The following is a 17,203-nucleotide window of genomic DNA, read 5'->3' on the forward strand; positions in this document are numbered from 1 at the left end:
CGCAGCGGTCCGAAAGCTTGACGCGTGACGCAGACATTACAGTATGTTTTTGGGCTGAATCCCACTGAAAATGCAGAAGACCCCAAAAAATCCTAGATCCAAGATGTGCGCGCCGTGACCTTACTATGGGGGAGGGCGGTTTCCCTTCGGGCCGGAGATGGTTCCCTCCTGACCTGGGTGCTGGGCACCCTTGCTTGAGCTGACTGTCCCTTCTTGCAACGTCGCATTCTTACTATGGGCCAACATGCGCGACAACCAAGTTCGCCACAAGTGTCCACAACCTTGCTAAAGCACCAAGGCCTCAGTAACGGCCTCACGCATCCTGGCGCAACATTATCCGAACATGTGAGTACCGGTATATTAGGGGTCATTTTGTTTGACAGTCCCTTCACGTTTCGCCCCTATGTGCTTATGCTGCCTATACGCCCTTGCACCGCTACGTGTCGCGGCCGCCAAAATGCCATACTGCCTACCGCGCGTGTTGACACGTGCCTCTGCCGTGCCGTGTGCCGTACGTCCCGCACCCCCCGTCGGCAACATGGCCGCGCACCTCCACCAGATCTCCGTTTATCATAATCACATAGCACAACGCCACACCCTGCGCGTTGTGCGCTTGGTCCCACTGCGCCCTCAACCTACAGTTCAGTACAGTCCGTGCCAGCCTGCTGTTAAATATTGTCGTGTTGTCCGCATGCCGTGGTTGCTATCGACGCCATAAAATGTAGCATGCCTGTGTGTCTCGCCGTCAGACTCATCAATGTGTGACCAGGACCCGAACTCTGCAAGCGCCTGCCGCCGCATGGGCGGGAGTCCAACTCCCAACAAGGACTGGCGCTTCCCTGGCACCGTGTTGGTGGCTCATGATGGCGCTGCCAAGCAGCATGACCTCTCCCTCCCCACTCCCTCAGTGTCCAGCCCCGGCCTCGCCACACCTCAGCGGGCGACTGCCGCCACCAGCTTACGCTGCCGCCACAGGCGCCGTCCCTGCAGACGCGGCGCCCTAGTTTGGTCGTGCCACCGCCGTCCCGGCGGCGCCTCCGCCCCGGTCGCGCCTCCGCCTCCGCCCCTGCCGCTGCCGTCTGTCGCGCACCACGAAGCTGCCGTGATGACCACCTCAACACCTGCTGCATCCGACACTGCTGTCGCTGTGCAGCCATCAACGGCCCTTGATGCCCTTTGCCCTCGCCTCCGCCTCCACCTGCACCGCCAGCCACAACATCAACAGCAGCAGCGCCAGCGCCAGGCGGGGCAGGTCAGAGCTGGCTGGGTCCACACGCCCGCAGCATCTAGCTGCCAGCCCGCCACAGTCTAGCAGGAATCCGTACGTAACTCCGCCGTCGTCTAGGCGGGCTTCGTTTTGTAGGCTTACACACACATACACGCGCACACGTACACACACACACACACACACACACGTGCACACACACACACACACACACACACACGCCCACACACACACACCCATACCCACACTCACGCACACACACGCACACACACACACGCACACACACACACACACACACACATGCACAACCACGCACACACACACACATACACACACGCACACACACGCACACGCACGCACCTGTCTCGCCAGGGCGTCGATGTCGAAGTCGGGCGGCAGGATGGGCGCGGTGGGGTCGTCGGGGTCGGCCAGGAACTGCTGCTCCTCCATCTGCTCCTCGTAGTCCCGCGGGTCGGACAGGTCCACCTGGAGCGAGTGGGGTTTGGGTGGGCAAGGTGGGTCCGTGGGGGTTTGGGGTTTTGGGAGGGTGGGTTTGGGGTTTGAGGCTGGGCCACAGGTTTTGGGTCTAGGGGCCAGCAGGGTTTGAGCTTGGCGACGCGAGCTTGGTTCCGGGTTGCCGTTGGTGTTGGCGTTCAAGGCTTCGGCGGGGAGTGGGAGTGAGGTTGCTGCTACCCTCTCCCCCGGGCAATCCCCCTTCATTCTCCCGCTTGCTACTCGCCCTCCCTGCTACCCCCCGGCCTCCGCTGAACCCCCCACTCCTCGGACCCCATCCCCACCTCGTAGCGGTTGATCGGCAGCGACGAGCCGCCCGCCTGCCGCCCGCCGCCAAACAGGTTGTCGAACAGGCCGCGACGGGATGAGGACCTGTGCGGAATGGTGGTGGTGGTGGTGGTGGTGGTGGGGTTAGGGTTTGGCGGGTTGGCACAGTGAGGCTCACGTGCACCTGACACGGAAGCCACCCCCACCCCCACCCCCAGCCGCTCCCCCTCCCTTCTGCCTCCGCCGCCCCATCCCCCTCCCTGCCCCAGTCGTCCATGTACCCCTCCTTCCCGTCCACCCTGCCCCCGATCCTCGCCCCACCTGCTCATACCGTTCAGCCCCCTCCATCTCCCACACCTCCCCCTCCCCCTTCCCCCCAGCCCCCCCCTACCTGTCCATGCCGTTGAGCCCCTCCACCAGCTCGTCCGGCCCCTTGACCTCGCCCGTGTAGGGGTCCACGTAGGCGGAGCCGGGCGGCAGCGGCGCAGCGGTGCCGTCCTGGGAGGGGTGGAGGACAGGACGGATGTGATTGGAGGAAGGCAGAGGGGTAAGCGGACGAGCGCCGGGGTGGCCTCCGACGGCTCGGAATATGCGCGACACGCATCCACCGCCCGGCTCTCGGGCAAGGCCCCCACGATCACACCCTCAAACCCTTTCCCTTGCCGCTTTGGTGTCGCCCACCCGAAATCCCATCCAAAACAATCGCCCTCCGCCCGCACCTCCAGCACCACCTCCGCCACGCCTCGCTCGTTCAGTCCCCAGCCCTTCCCCAGCCCCCTTTCCCCCTCCCCTTTCCCCAGCCCCCCTTTCCCCAGCCCCCGTTTCCACTCCCCCCCTTTCCTCCTCCCCCCCTCCCCTCTTCCCCTCCCCTCTTCCCCTCCCCCTCCCGATGCCGCCCCCCCCCCTGCCCCACCTGGAAAGCCACCACGTTGACGTCCCGGTCCAGCTTGATGCCCGCGATCTCGCCGATCTTGAACTTCTTCAGGTCGGCCACGTTGCCCACGGGCGTGATCTTCTGCTGCCCGTCCGTGTCGCGGTAAAAGTTGAACAGGTTGCCCTGCGTGTCCATCTGTAGTGGGGGCGCGGTGGTGGGGCGCAGTGGTGGGGAGGGTGGTCAGGGGTGGTAAGCAGTAGTGGGGGGTCGTGAGGGGTGGGAAGGCGTGGTGAGGGGTGGTGAGGGGTGGAGGATGTCACGGGGGAGCCGTGCTTGGCAGATGGGAGGCGTGGTTTGCTCAGGGCGCAGGAATGAGGGGGCGGGATGTACGGTATGGTGGGCCTCACCCCACTCCCCCCCCTTCCCCCCTCCCCCCCAGCGCCCCCAGCCCCCCCAGCCCCCCCTTCCCCCCAGCCCCCCCAGTCCCCCCCCCCCCAGCCCCCCCAGTCCCCCTCTCACCCCCTCACCCCCTCACCCTCCCCCCTCCCCCCTTCCCCCCTTCCCCCACTTCTCCCCCCCCCTCACCCCTCCCCCCCTCCCCGCCCCTCCCCCCTCCCCCCTCCCCGCCCCTCAACCCCCCCAGGCCCCCCCTCACCGCGTACAGGCCAATGTCCGGGTCGCCCGAGTCGTAGTACAGGTCGCCCACCTGCAGGGGGGGGGAGGAGGGGGAGGGGGAGGGGGAGCGGGAGCAGCAGGAAGGAGAGAAGGGGCATGCATGTAAGAGCGGGAGGCGTTCAGGAGAGCTCACGAGGAGGATGTTGGCCGTTCATCTACAACGCCAGCCTCCGCCTTCCGCCTCTGCCAACCTCCGCCCCAGCCTCCCCCCCCCAGCCCTACCCCACGCCTCTGAACCCCCCACCCCCCACCCCACCCCCCACGCACCTCATCGATCATAAAGAAGCGGCCCTGCTCGTCCTCCGCCGCCGCCACCCACCGCCCTTGCGGCGTCTTAAAATACACAAAGTCCTGTGCCGTGTGTACGAGAGAGTTTAGTGAGTGTGTTGGTGGTGGCGAGTTATGTGCTGCTTGTGCAGCGCGGTGGCAACGTGCGGAAGTGTGTGGTAATTGGGTAGTCCTTCGGTCAAAGTGTCAAACTGTTGCTTGAACCCGATCGGTCTTTGTACACACTCCAGAACCCCTCTCGACTGTGTGCACAACCCCCGCTGCTCCCCCCAACCCCTTCCCCCCAACCCCGCATTCCCCGCCCCCCAACCCCGCCCGCAGGAGCCGGGCCGCCCGGGCGGCCCCTCACAGCAAACAGCTCGCCCCATTCCTCAGAGACCTTCCTCCAGTTCGCTCCGCATCACCCTACCACGCCCGCCTCCCCCTGCTGCCCTCCGGCCCTCCAGCTTCGCCCTTCCCCGCCACCCTTCCCCCCAAACCCCCGCCGCCCTCCCCCTCACCTCCGGCCTCAGGTCCGCGTACCCCGCCAGTGTGAAGTCGATGGGCGGCTTCTCGCCGAACGAGTCAATGGGCGCTAGCACCTCTGTGATTGGGAGGCAGGGAGCAGGGGACAACAGGCGGTGAGGCCAGTGCCGTGGAGCCGCGCCACCCCCGCGCCGCAAGCCCAGCTGCTGACAACCCGCTGCCCACGACCGCCTTGTGCGCCGAGCGAGGTGCCCGGACTCCGGAGTCCACCTGTCCATACGGCAGTAGCCGACCTTGACCCCCACCCGGCATCCGGCCCCGCGCCGTCACCCTGTGGCGCCGCCGGCCCGGCGTGCGCCGTCTGTTCGGCGCCCCAGCCAGCCAGTCAGCCACATACACAGCCAAACATAGCACCTATTGCCCGGACAGAACCTGCCCTGCCCTGCCCTGCTCTGCCCCAGCCTGCCCTGCCCCGCACGGCCCTGCATCTGCCCCGCACCAACACGGTACGCACGCCATCACGGCACGCGCCCAAGCACCCCCCCCCAGCGCCCCCGAGCGAGCTCACTGTGGTTTAGCAGCCACAGCGCCGCGCTGCCGCCGAGCATGGTCAGCGCGATCTCACGCCGGCTGCGGAACGGGAACGGCATGTCGGTCTGCGAGCGCATGCGTGGGGCGGGGGTGGGGGTGGAGGGGCGCAGGTGCGGTTGGGGATTTGAAGGGTACAACAGACGGATGTAATGTTGGCGGAGGTCGGCAGTTTGGGGCCGTGCGGGAGAATGTGGGCGGGCAGGAGCCCGGACGGCAGCGGCCGCTTGAGGAGGCCGCAGGCGGGCCACCAAGCCGTCATCCCCTCCCGCATCCCGGCATCCCGCTTGTGCCGCGTGTTTGGGGGGTCAGGGCCCAGCGCGTAGCCGACAAATCGACCTTCTGAACCCGGCTGGTGTTGCTGTTTGTTCATCCAATCAGTAAGGGCTGTGGCCGCCGGCAGCCCCGTCACACACTCTCACACACGCGGCCGTGCCACCCGAGCAACCCCGCACCCTCACTGTCCTTCACCCCAACCGCCCCTTGCACAACCCCTTACTGCCCCGGCCCCCCTTACCACCCTTGAGGCCCCCCAACATACCCCACCCCTGCATCCCTTCCCATTCTAGCCACTCCGTCGACACGCACGCACGTTGATGTCAACGGGCGGCGGCGGGGGTGGCGGCGGCGGCATGTAGCTGTTGCCGGGGCGCCCAGCCGGCGCCGGCCCGGCCTTCGGCGCCTTGAGGTCGGGCTCCCAGTCCAGGTCCCGATCCACGGCACGGCAGGCAGTCCTGGTAGCGACGAAGTCACAGGGGGGGATAGCAGGGCATGGCGAGGAGGGGGTGTGATGCTATGGACGGCGGGGGACGGGGAGCGTGCGTGTGCCACAGCTGGCTGGGGAGGGGGGTCTGCCACCGGTGGCCAGTGGAACCCCCTACGAGGACTGCGGCACTGCCCCGACAAACTGCGGCGTACATGTCCTACGCATGCCTGGACAGCCGAGCACCGATACCGTCGCCTCACCGTGCAGCATCGCTAGACAACCGATGGCCCACAAGTCGACGACCGCAGTGACGGGCCGACGAGACGCCCCATGATACCGATGTGGTGCTAGGTGCTGAAGAGCTGGCGAACCGCCCGCTCGCGGCACGCATTTTTAACGTCGACGTGGAATTGCCGGCGGCTGCAAGCCGAGGCCGCAAGTCGTCTATCAATCTCTAACCAATGATACTGCACAAAATTGTGTCGTGGAGGCACGATGAGAGGCAATTGCAGAATGTCGCCCTTCGGTCTTGCACACACGCGTTGATATGCACACAGCGATGTGTGTTTGAGTGAAGGTAGCTATCGACTCGTGTATGCTTTGGAAGCGGCATGCATAACACTGTGGATGGAAAATTGAAGGGCCGGCATGGATTCAGCCCGCCAGCTAGCAACTTTTAAGCACCACAAGGGGCATTTCAGGTTTTCTTCTGTAGATTTCATGCGAATGCAGGGGATGCGGCCTTCGGCGGGAATCAGGCGTGAATCAATGAAGTAGCTGGCGCGACCGACGAGTGTTTGCCTCTCCTTTTTCCAGGGTTATGAGTAAAATCTGGCCATATGTTGCATTTCTGCAGTGGGTCCATTCCAACTTCAGAGTCAAAGCGGCTGGCGGGCTCCAGAGCGAACGGAAACCGGGTCGGGGCCGATGCAGGCTCGTTGACCGAATGACCGGACCCGACTGTAGCCCCTTGCAGAACCCCCCAGCTCCATCAGACCTGGCCTGAGAACGAGCACCTCAATAGATAAGTCTGAATATATATCCTGCAACGGCATCGGCGAGGCAGACGCTTCGCCTTCACCGCAAGCGTCCATTTACCCCCGACGAGCACTGACTCGCTGATAGTGCGGCCTCGAAGCCGCTGTATTGCTCCATTGCTAGTAGTGGACTAAGAAGGCGCAATGGGCAACGTTTGTGGCAAGCCACAGCTTAGTCCGAGGCCGGAGGGCGGAGTCGTCGGCATTCCCGAAGATGGCCACCACCCAACTATTCCGCGTCCTTTTCCTCCACGACCTATCAACCTGCCGTTAGCTCCAGTGCAGCCAGGTGGAGGTCAGAACACGCCGACGACCACAATCTCCAACTCGAGCGGCCGAGCCGGGGGCGCAAACGGAAATGGCGCTGCGCAGAACGACCTGCAGCACCCCGCTGCCCCGGCTCCGCCCAATGGCCCTGATTATGGCGACCATACAAGCATGCCGCGTGCCGATGACGACACGTTCCCTGCGGACATGACGCTGATGCCGACGGGCATCTTCGCGTGGCAGCGCGGTCGCCAAATCGGGCAGGGCGCGTTCGGCACCGTCTACCAGGGCCTGGTGCACGCCACGGGCCAGGAGATCGCCGTGAAGCAGGTGCAGCTGCCCCGCGACAACGCCAACAGCGGCAAGGTGTCGGAGCACATCCGCTCTCTTGAGTCCGAGGTGGCGGTGCTGCGCTCGCTGCGGCACGAGAACATCGTGCGCTACCTGGGCACCGAGCGCACCAGCGAGCACCTCAACATCTTCCTGGAGTACGTGGCGGGCGGCCCCATCTCCAGCAAGCTGGCCCAGTTCGGGCCGCTGCGGGAGGAGACGGTCCGCGTGTACACCAAACAGATCCTCCGCGGCCTGGAGTACCTGCACAAGCAGAAGGTGAGTGGCTGTACGGCTGTGGCTGTTGGGCGTGTGTTGCTGAGTGCCGTGCCGCTGTGGCGCTGCTTTGCAGCGTGCTTGCATGAGCGGGCATGGTGAAGGCGCGGTGCCGTGTCTCCCTCCCGGCCATAAACCTTGCCATCGCTACCGAAGGGTTTGGTTTCAGCATCTGACACGCACGCCCCACCCCTGCCTTTCCATGCCCCGTCCAGGTGATGCACCGTGACATCAAGGGTGAGCCGCGTCCAGGCGTGTAATCTCCCACAACCCCGACATGCGCCTCAGCTGTAACCGATAGGTCTCGAGTAGCTTTCCCGCACCTTTTGCGGTCCTCTGCGCCCCAGCTCACCGCCAGCAACCCGCGCCCTGCATCCCCCAACCTGCAGGCGCCAACATCCTGGTGGACTCCAACGGCGTGGTGAAGCTGGCGGACTTTGGCGCCAGCAAGAAGATTGAGGACCTGGCCACCATCGGCGGCGGCTCGCGCTCCATCCGCGGCACCGCCAACTGGATGGCGCCGGAGGTCATCAAGCAGTCCGGTCACGGCCGCGCCGCTGACATCTGGTCGCTGGGCTGCGTGGTGATTGAGATGGCGACGGGTAGGGTCGGGGCATCGGCCGCTTGTGCCGCTTGCTGCGTGGATTGCACAGTCGCAAGCTGTATGGGCCCCTTGTTACCTGTGTGCTGATGCCCTGCCCCGCCATCAAGTACATGCCCGCGCGTCGAACTCAGTTTCTTCGTGCGTTTGTTCACCTTCCCACACAGGCCGCGCGCCCTGGGCCAACTTCAGCGACCCCTACGCGGTCATGTACCATGTGGCCGCCACCAAGGAGCTGCCCGCCATGCCCGACAGCCTGTCGCACGCCGCCAAGGACTTCATCACGCTCTGCTTCAACCGCGTGCCGCGCGAGCGCCCCAACGCCACGCGCCTGCTGCAGCATCCCTGGCTGTGCAGCGTGCAGGTGCCGCGCGCGGCGCCCTCCAACCCGCTGCCCATGATCGTGCCGCCGGCGCCCAACACCGCTGCCACGGCCGCCTCCTACTCCGCCTCGGCCGGCGCCGGCCCCTCGCAGCCCCCGCTGCAGAAGCAGGCCGCGGCGCAGCAGCAGCCGTCGCAGCACCACCAGCACCTGCCGCCCGACCTGCGCGCGCCGCCCTCACCCATCAAGGAGGAGAGCGACTCGCGCTACGACTCGCCCATGGGCGGCGGCACCAACGCGTCCACCCCCAGCACCGCCCGCACCGCCGTGCTCAACGCGGCCAGCGCCCTGGTGTCGCCGCCGCACCGCACGCCCGGCTCCGCCGCCCGGCCGCCCATGGTGCCGCCGCTGCCGCTCAACCTGCTCAACGGCTCGCAGCAGCAGCCTGTGCTCCCGAAGCCCTTGGCCGCGCAGCAGCAGCCCAAGGCGCAGTACCCCGCCGTGTCTGCCCCTGCTCCCCAGCAGCTGCAGCAGCAGTTTGACACGCTGGTGGACCCCGACACGGTCCGCCTGCAGATGGCGCAGATGCAGGCGGCCAAGCAGCTGCCGCCCGCACCGCAGCCGGTACCGGCATCTGCACCGGTGCCAGCGCTGCCCACCATGCACCACCAAGCCGCGCCGGGCATGCACGACAGCATCTGCATGGGCGAGGGCATGACCATCAGCATGGGCCCCACCGGCGGCTGCTACGACCCGGCCATGCAGCAGTACCAGTCGCACGTGGGCGGCGGCTCCAGCGCCGCCTGCCGCGCCAGCACCATGACGCTGAGCGGCTACAACCCCATTGAGGAGCCGTCCTGGATGCCGCAGCCGCACGACCAGGCGCAGCGGGTGAGTTCCGACTAGATGGCGGGCAGGGGAGCAAAAGTTTTGATGGTCAGGTCCCGAGTCGGTGCCACCCTGCCCGGGGACGGATCTGTTGATCCGACGCGGGTTCACCTCACCCTGCAATGTTTCTGCGAAGGTGACTGTTTCACTCCGCATGTCCTTCCTCCATACCGTACGTAGGCCTTCTTCCAGCAGCTTGCGGCGGTGGCCGAGCACAGCGCCCCCACGTCGCCCGACGGCAGCTCCGGCGGCGCGCCCAACAGCACCGCGGCCGGTGCGGCACCAGCGCGTGCAATGGACAGCAGCGAGGGTTCGGGCGCCAACGTGCCGGACGCCACCCGCGTTGCCATCCCGCACGCCGACACCACCTCCAAGCTGCCGATGGCGGCTCACATGGCTCTGATGGAGGCGGCAGGCGCGTCGCCGCGCAGCGGTGCCGGCACGCAGCGTGGCACCGCTCGGACCCGGACTGTGCCCGCCCGGCCAGCCCTGGCAGGTGTCTTCAACAACAACAACACCGACGTAAGCCTGTGTCCGGGCCTTTGTTGCTTATTGCCTGGCTTCCATATCCTGTTGTTCATTTCTTGTACCCCGCACATGCAACGCCTGTAGGACGCTGCGGACACGTACGTTGAGCCCGACCAGCCCTCACCGGCGGCCACCGGCCCCTCGCCCGGCGGCATGAACAAGCAGCACCCGGCGGCGGCCGGCGGCAACAACGCCGGGCGCCCGCGCGTCAGCGCGTCCCGCCGCGCCCTTGAGGTGGGCTACTCGCGCCCACACATCACAGGCTTGTCTGCCTCCTAGGAGCGCTAGACAGTCCCTACCACGTGACCATGGCCGCCGCCGCGCTCTCATGCAGCTGCCCTGATGTCATTAGCCTGTTTGCCGCCTGGCGCTTGCAGGAGGCGGGCATCCTGGGCGGCACGCTGGACCCAGCCCGTGCCAAGCTGTGGCGGGACGAGCTGGTGGCGGAGCTGGAGGCGGAGCGCATGCGGGCGGCGGGCGGCAACGTGGCGCGGGAGAGCATCGCGCCGGTGCGGCCCAGCGTAGCGGACCTCTGACGTGGATGACGCGACGGGCGTGGGTGTCCGCCGGCTGCGGCATGATATGTGTGTGTGTGCGCGCGAAACTGAGTAGTGAACGTGTGTGCGGTGGGTGGGGGTGCGGTCATGCGTGGCGAGCAGGCGAGGTGACCAGCCAGTAAATGACACGTGAGTTCTGCAGTTCGGCCGGGTGCTGTGGAGGTTCGCAAGCCGGGTTTGGTAGCAGTGTTGCCCAGGGGTGTGCGCATCGCAGGTATGTATCTCTGAACTGTTTGTCGGCAGGTAAGGGACGGGCAGGAGGTATGGAGGGACGGCAAAGGGACAGGGGCGGCGGCTTGTGTTACCGCCGAGGAGATGTGCACCCGCTTAGGAGTCCTCATGAGAAGTAAACCGTGACCAGCGTGGGTGCTAGAGTGGTCACACGGCGTGCTCTCTAGTGCTAATCTCTAGAGTCTCCGACATTAGTATATCGTCTAATGATTGATTCTTAGCATGATTTATGACACTGATTGATTGCTCTCATATAGCACGGACACATAGCCACACGACCAACACCGTACACCGCAACTGTGCACATGAACTTGACCAAACCGTGTGCGCTTTGGGGCCCACATGGTCATGTTTGCGACATGATGTATATGCTGGACTTGGAAATGCGCAATCCATAGCCATGTAATCAGACGTAGCAACGATTCTTTGCCATGCCGTGACCAAGGGAGGGAGGGCCTCTCCTGGCCGGGGTACAACCAACCCAGCTTAGCCTAACCCCCACGGACTTTCTGACGGCCACCTAACACTCAGATGCTGGCAATGAGGAAACGTCAATAGCTTGGGGGAGCGAGCTGGCAGCAGTTGCAGCAGACTAGGCCCGTCAGCGCCAGGCAGGAGCCAGGCGGGCCTTGGCGGGCCTCACGAGGGCGTGCCGGGGCCTCGCATGATGGCACACACCGCACGGTCCGGCAAGTGGTAAAAAGCTCCGACGTCGCTGCTAATACTTGTTACATCGCCAACAACTCCTGTCGCCTGAATGCCTCCATAAATGGTGGACAGCCTTTGATTGGAATCTACACTCCTAGCATTTGGCGCACTTCCATTTGAAGAAGGCCCGGATGAGGCTAATGACTCAGCTAGCTGTGGACCTTACCTTGGAAGATTCGTCGGACGAGGAGTCCGCGCTAGACTGGCAGGGCCGCTCGCGAGGCCTTGCGAAGAGCCCTTCGCGTCACTCGTCGGAGCTGGCGCAGCGCCGCCGCAAAAGCTCTGAGGTCGAGAATATAAACGCAGGCGAAAACAACAGCAAGCGGCCTCGCCTGGCAGGGTCGCATGTTCCCAAGCTGGAGGCTGGGGCAGGGGCCATCGCCCACCGGGGGGCCAGCGCGGAGCGACGTCCCCACGGGCGGTCAAACTACTCTCCGACTGAGGCTGATGACAAGGATGATGTCGCATTCATTAGCCACCAGGAGTTCAGGCAAGCGTTGAATGCGGCGACGGCGGGCGCCGCTGCCGGCAGCGGCGGCGGGAGCGCTGCCGTTGCGTCTGTGCCGCCGGCGGGGCTATCTTCGCCGGCGGTGGCCGGCGGCGTCGCGGGCCCAGCCGCGGCAGCCGCCCCAGCTACATTTGCTGCAGATGCATCTAGCGACGATGAGGACGCTGACGAGGTGATGGTGACAGGGATGGTGGGAAAGGTGAGAATGGAAGGGCTGGGCATGGCAGTAGGCGGCAGGCGTGTTCGTTGGGTGTGTGCATGCCAAGTGCATTGGCAGTTTGCATGCCGCCCGCACATCACTGGCGCACTTTTGCACGCACGCACACCCACGCGCTTGCACGCATGCGTTCCAACTTCTGGACGTGCATTCATATCAACCGCCTTCACCTTCCACCCACCCATGCAGGTGGCCACGCTCCATATGCCGCATCCCCGGCCGGACTGCGCCGGACACGCCTTCCAGCGCACAGCGGTGGGGCGGGGCGCCGCTGCCAACGCCGCGCACTGCCCGCAGGTTGGTGTGAACCGGCAGGGGTGGCGGCGGGAATGTTGGTGTGCTGATAAGCCTGTGAGGGGTTGCATGCAGTGCATGGATACTCTGCGCGCTTTCGCCACTGCTGGCCACGTGTTTCACCACCGCATTGTGCCCGCCATGCTGCCTGCTGCATCCCGCCGTGCAGTGCTTCTGCTACGTGTGTGATGTCAAAGCGTCGGAGTGCGCCTTTTGGGGAACAGGTGCGTGTGTGCGTGAGGACGAAGGGTAACGGGGCGGCGCTGTGTTTGACTGCGGCCCACAGCGAGCGGCCCGCTTTTCCTGTAGTCCATCCCTGCCCTAACTGTCGAGCGTTCTGCCCACCCGTACCCCTGCCCCTACCAGGCCTCGGAGATCACGACCATGCCAACGCCCACCCCGGCTTCCATCGCTGGACGCAGCTGCGACACAGCGCCCGGGGCCTGTCGCCAGCCCGGCGGCAGGAGCTGATGGTCGCGGCGGCGGCCGGCCGGATGCCGGGGGCACCGGCGGCGGCGGCGGCGGCGCCGCCAGCCGCCGGGCCTTCGGCAGGAACAGGAGCAGCAGACGGAGCCGGCGGAGCAGGGGCTGCGGCAGCAGCCGGGGCTCCGGCGGCGGCAACCGGGCCTCCGGTGGCGGCAACCGGGCCTCCGGTGGCGGCAACCGGGCCTCCGGCGGCGGCAACCGGGCCTCCGGCGGCGGCAACCGGGCCTCCGGCGGCGGCGACATCGGCACCCGGGGGGTGGGCCCCAGTTCCGGCAGCGCCGCCGGTCGTGGCGCACACCGCGGCGGCTCAGCAGCAGCCCGCCGCCGCGGCGCCGGCGGCCCCAGCACCGATAGGGGCCGAGGTGGCGGTGGCGGCGGCGGCGGCCATCTTGCAGCTCCTGGCCCAGACACCGCCGCAGCATCAGCTCCAGCTCCAGCTCCAGCTCCAGCAGCAGCTCCAGCAGCAGCAGCAGCAGCCGGCAGCAGCAGCAGCAGCAGCAGCAGCAGCAGCCAAGGAACTCTTACATCCAAGAACAGGTGAGCGCCGCAACCAACCGACCCACTTCGCCAATCCAGCGGAATCCACCGCGGAGATTCAAATGCTCGACAGCCCGAAACCCCCCCGCAATTCCACGCTGCATGCGCCGTACTCAAATTGCGCCTTCCCCCGTCCTGACCGGTACTTAACCCTGCACCGCTTCCGCTTCCCTACAACTTGCATTCAAAGCTTCGATGAAGTACTCTGCCTCGCTCCACGCTGCACTTTGGCTTAGGATGCTTCGGCGATGCCTAAAGCAATTCTTCCTCCCTCCTGCCCGACGGCCACCGCAAACATGATCTCCTGCAAATTCAAGCCTATGCATGCAACATAGTATTTGCTGGGAACTCGTATCGAGCTGGCGCGCTTGCGGATGCCCTGATTCCCCTACGACCTAATCACTTCGCTGGTAATTATGCACACAAGCGAGCGCACACGCATCGATAGCTCCATATTGATTTATGCTTTACGCGCGCTGCGCTATATGCCAGTCACCAGACTTGACACCGCACCGGTACTCTCGCCTCACCCCGCTGCCAATCTGACACGCTGCCCGCCCTTCTCTCGCACCCGTACGTGCCTCAGGCCAACGCCCAAGTCCACCGAGCCCCCAGCTCAAGCAACATCAACTCCGAACAACGCAGCGTAAGTTCTGACGCGTCACCGTTCATACGCACATGACTAAGGACCAGGGGCTGGGTTGGGCTTGGGTTTTGGGTAGACGGCTTGCTACCCAACGGGTTTCGGGGATGGGAACTTGCACTTGCACGCTTTTGCAGAACTCACCTGATGAGACCCTTGGCACGGTCGAAACGCGTCGTGAGAGCCTTGCCTTACTGCATTATAGTGCGAATGCGGTGTTGGGAACTCGGACCCATCCCTTAGGGCGTGCGTGCGTTTCTGTCCTTACTCCTAGCCTGCCTTTTGCTCACGCGTGCTTCGGCACGCACTGGTCCTCCTACCGTGTCTTTTGGGGAACCTACGTTTGTGCCCATTCCACCGCACTGACCCTTCCACCTACGCCAACTCTTACGCTTGCATCACACGGCTCTCCAACACCACTTACAGCAGCACATACCCTCTTCGCGCTTGGTCACGACTGATGTCAGTCTGTGGCTGGGTTGTCGCATGGGGCTTGGCTTGCCAAGCCCGGAGGAGTTTTGCATACTGAGGGCAAACTTGCACGCCACCTGGGTACTGACATTTACCGTTTTTCGCCTTACGCACTTGTCATGTCTTGACACGAAAGCAACCTGGCTGTGAGGTTCGGTCAACATCGGAATGGTGTTGGTGCGTGACTTCTTTGGTTACCCAGGGGTGCACGGTTCCGTGTTGCTCGACTGTGGTGGGATGCGGTGGTGACGGTCGCAGTACCGAAGCCCGCTATGCGCCCACTAACCACTTTCGCGCTCACGAACCACACTTGAGGCATTGGCTCTGCGAGTTGGTGGCGGTGATGGGCACAGCCCTGATCCCATTATACTCTCGCATCCTGTCTCCATATTTTCCACGAACTATACGAACTGTCCACGTGTACACGAACACGGGATGAACGCACCCATGGCCCACCGCCGGCACACGGTGACCATGGTGTGTTGCTTCATTGCCACACCCACCGCGGGAATGCCGCCTACCCAGGGCTTCCCACTGCGCGCCTACCGACTTTACTCCGCACTGACCCTCAACAGACCTAAACACCCTCCGTTACTCGACAACACGGTTGGCACATCCCCTGCCAGCCACGTTGTCACACGTTCACACGTAAGCATATGCTGTACACGTCTCCCTCCGTTTTTTACGCCTTACTAACAACGATACCGTATGCTCCCAAAGTGGTGCGGTGCTGTGCCGTAAGGCAGCAGCACCAGCTACCTTGGGGTAATGGTAACTGCGCCTTACTGGCTTAATGCACCGGGATTTTCTGCGCTATGGTGGGGTAGCGTAGCAGCAGCAGCAGCAGCAGCAGCAGCAGCCAAGGAACTCTTACATCCAAGAACAGGTGAGCGCCGCAACCAACCGACCCACTTCGCCAATCCAGCGGAATCCACCGCGGAGATTCAAATGCTCGACAGCCCGAAACCCCCCCGCAATTCCACGCTGCATGCGCCGTACTCAAATTGCGCCTTCCCCCGTCCTGACCGGTACTTAACCCTGCACCGCTTCCGCTTCCCTACAACTTGCATTCAAAGCTTCGATGAAGTACTCTGCCTCGCTCCACGCTGCACTTTGGCTTAGGATGCTTCGGCGATGCCTAAAGCAATTCTTCCTCCCTCCTGCCCGACGGCCACCGCAAACATGATCTCCTGCAAATTCAAGCCTATGCATGCAACATAGTATTTGCTGGGAACTCGTATCGAGCTGGCGCGCTTGCGGATGCCCTGATTCCCCTACGACCTAATCACTTCGCTGGTAATTATGCACACAAGCGAGCGCACACGCATCGATAGCTCCATATTGATTTATGCTTTACGCGCGCTGCGCTATATGCCAGTCACCAGACTTGACACCGCACCGGTACTCTCGCCTCACCCCGCTGCCAATCTGACACGCTGCCCGCCCTTCTCTCGCACCCGTACGTGCCTCAGGCCAACGCCCAAGTCCACCGAGCCCCCAGCTCAAGCAACATCAACTCCGAACAACGCAGCGTAAGTTCTGACGCGTCACCGTTCATACGCACATGACTAAGGACCAGGGGCTGGGTTGGGCTTGGGTTTTGGGTAGACGGCTTGCTACCCAACGGGTTTCGGGGATGGGAACTTGCACTTGCACGCTTTTGCAGAACTCACCTGATGAGACCCTTGGCACGGTCGAAACGCGTCGTGAGAGCCTTGCCTTACTGCATTATAGTGCGAATGCGGTGTTGGGAACTCGGACCCATCCCTTAGGGCGTGCGTGCGTTTCTGTCCTTACTCCTAGCCTGCCTTTTGCTCACGCGTGCTTCGGCACGCACTGGTCCTCCTACCGTGTCTTTTGGGGAACCTACGTTTGTGCCCATTCCACCGCACTGACCCTTCCACCTACGCCAACTCTTACGCTTGCATCACACGGCTCTCCAACACCACTTACAGCAGCAGCGGCGGGAGCAGCGCCTCCAGCGGTAGCGGCTGCTGCTGGTGTGCCCGGCCAAATACCGCCGGCGCAGGTCGGCCTGCCTGCTGCTGCAGCCGTTGCGTTTGAAGCCGCGGCGCAGGTTGCCGCCCTCATTGCCACCGCGTTGGCTGCCGCCCCAGGTCCTGCGGCGCCCCGGCCTCAACAACAAAGCCAACAGCTGCTGGCGCGGGAGCTACAGATGCTGCCGCCGGCGGATTGCCAGCTGCTGCTTCATCAGGTGCTGCTGCGGCTGCTGCTCCTGCACCTGCTGCTCCGCCGGCAGCTGCGGCGGCCGCCGCTGGATGAGCTGGTTACACAGTGGCGGGTGCATGCAGGGTTCCAGGTGCAGCAGCTGTCCGCTGAGCGGCAGTGGCTGCTGCTGACGCGGCTGATGTCTCAGCTGCCGGAGGAGCAGCAGGTGCAGGAGCTGATGCACGGGCTCGCCAGCAGCCAGCAGCTGCGGCAGGCCGCAGCAGCTGCAGCAGCGCCGCAGCAGCCGGCGCGGCCGCAAGTGATGCAGCCGGGGCCGCAGCCGCGGCCGCAGGTGATGCGGCCGGGGCCGCAGCAGCGGCCGTGGATCATGCAGCCGGGGCCGCAGCCGCGGACGCTGTAGCCTGGATCAGGCCGTGGCAGGCTGTTGCTATTATTTATGGAGTCGTGCGTCGCTGCCGTCACGGCCGCCGCTGCTTCTTGCACTGGTGTGCAGAGGGCCCCACTTGGCGAG

The 17,203-nt window shown here is 64.5% G+C and overlaps 3 protein-coding genes across 4 annotated transcripts; 2 read left to right on the forward strand and 1 right to left on the reverse strand.

Moving 5' to 3' along the window:
- Positions 1–24: 24 nt before the first annotated feature.
- On the reverse strand, positions 25–6,176 carry CHLRE_10g464050v5 (uncharacterized protein). Its single transcript, XM_043067214.1, has 11 exons — positions 5,862–6,176; positions 5,488–5,629; positions 4,876–4,963; positions 4,343–4,425; positions 3,822–3,905; positions 3,535–3,585; positions 2,919–3,074; positions 2,397–2,503; positions 2,023–2,110; positions 1,586–1,711; positions 25–1,198 (listed from the first exon to the last, which is right to left on the reverse strand). The coding sequence occupies exons 1-11, from the start codon at positions 5,990–5,992 to the stop codon at positions 1,157–1,159; spliced, it is 1,098 nt and encodes a 365-aa protein (XP_042920611.1). The 5' UTR covers positions 5,993–6,176; the 3' UTR covers positions 25–1,156.
- Positions 6,177–6,471: 295 nt separating this feature from the next.
- CHLRE_10g464100v5 (uncharacterized protein) lies at positions 6,472–11,056 on the forward strand. Its single transcript, XM_001698384.2, has 7 exons — positions 6,472–7,514; positions 7,727–7,748; positions 7,901–8,113; positions 8,280–9,325; positions 9,503–9,844; positions 9,935–10,084; positions 10,228–11,056. Exons 1-7 carry the CDS (start codon positions 6,783–6,785, stop codon positions 10,384–10,386), a joined length of 2,664 nt encoding a protein of 887 aa, XP_001698436.2. The 5' UTR covers positions 6,472–6,782; the 3' UTR covers positions 10,387–11,056.
- Positions 11,057–11,341: 285 nt separating this feature from the next.
- CHLRE_10g464133v5 (uncharacterized protein) lies at positions 11,342–17,203 on the forward strand. Of its 2 annotated transcripts, XM_043067215.1 has the most exons (7): positions 11,342–12,053; positions 12,261–12,368; positions 12,535–12,589; positions 12,732–13,388; positions 13,975–14,034; positions 15,975–16,034; positions 16,458–17,203. In XM_043067215.1, exons 1-7 carry the CDS (start codon positions 11,478–11,480, stop codon positions 17,090–17,092), a joined length of 2,151 nt encoding a protein of 716 aa, XP_042920612.1. In that variant the 5' UTR covers positions 11,342–11,477; the 3' UTR covers positions 17,093–17,203. The 2 variants fall into 2 exon arrangements, with proteins under 2 accessions (XP_042920612.1, XP_042920613.1); XM_043067216.1 differs by lacking the exons at positions 11,342–12,053; positions 12,261–12,368; positions 12,535–12,589; positions 12,732–13,388; positions 13,975–14,034 and adding an exon at positions 15,092–15,388.

The sequence above is a fragment of the Chlamydomonas reinhardtii genome, chromosome 10 (assembly GCF_000002595.2).
Source record: "Chlamydomonas reinhardtii strain CC-503 cw92 mt+ chromosome 10, whole genome shotgun sequence".
In the NCBI taxonomy this organism is placed as follows: Eukaryota; Viridiplantae; Chlorophyta; class Chlorophyceae; order Chlamydomonadales; family Chlamydomonadaceae; genus Chlamydomonas; species Chlamydomonas reinhardtii.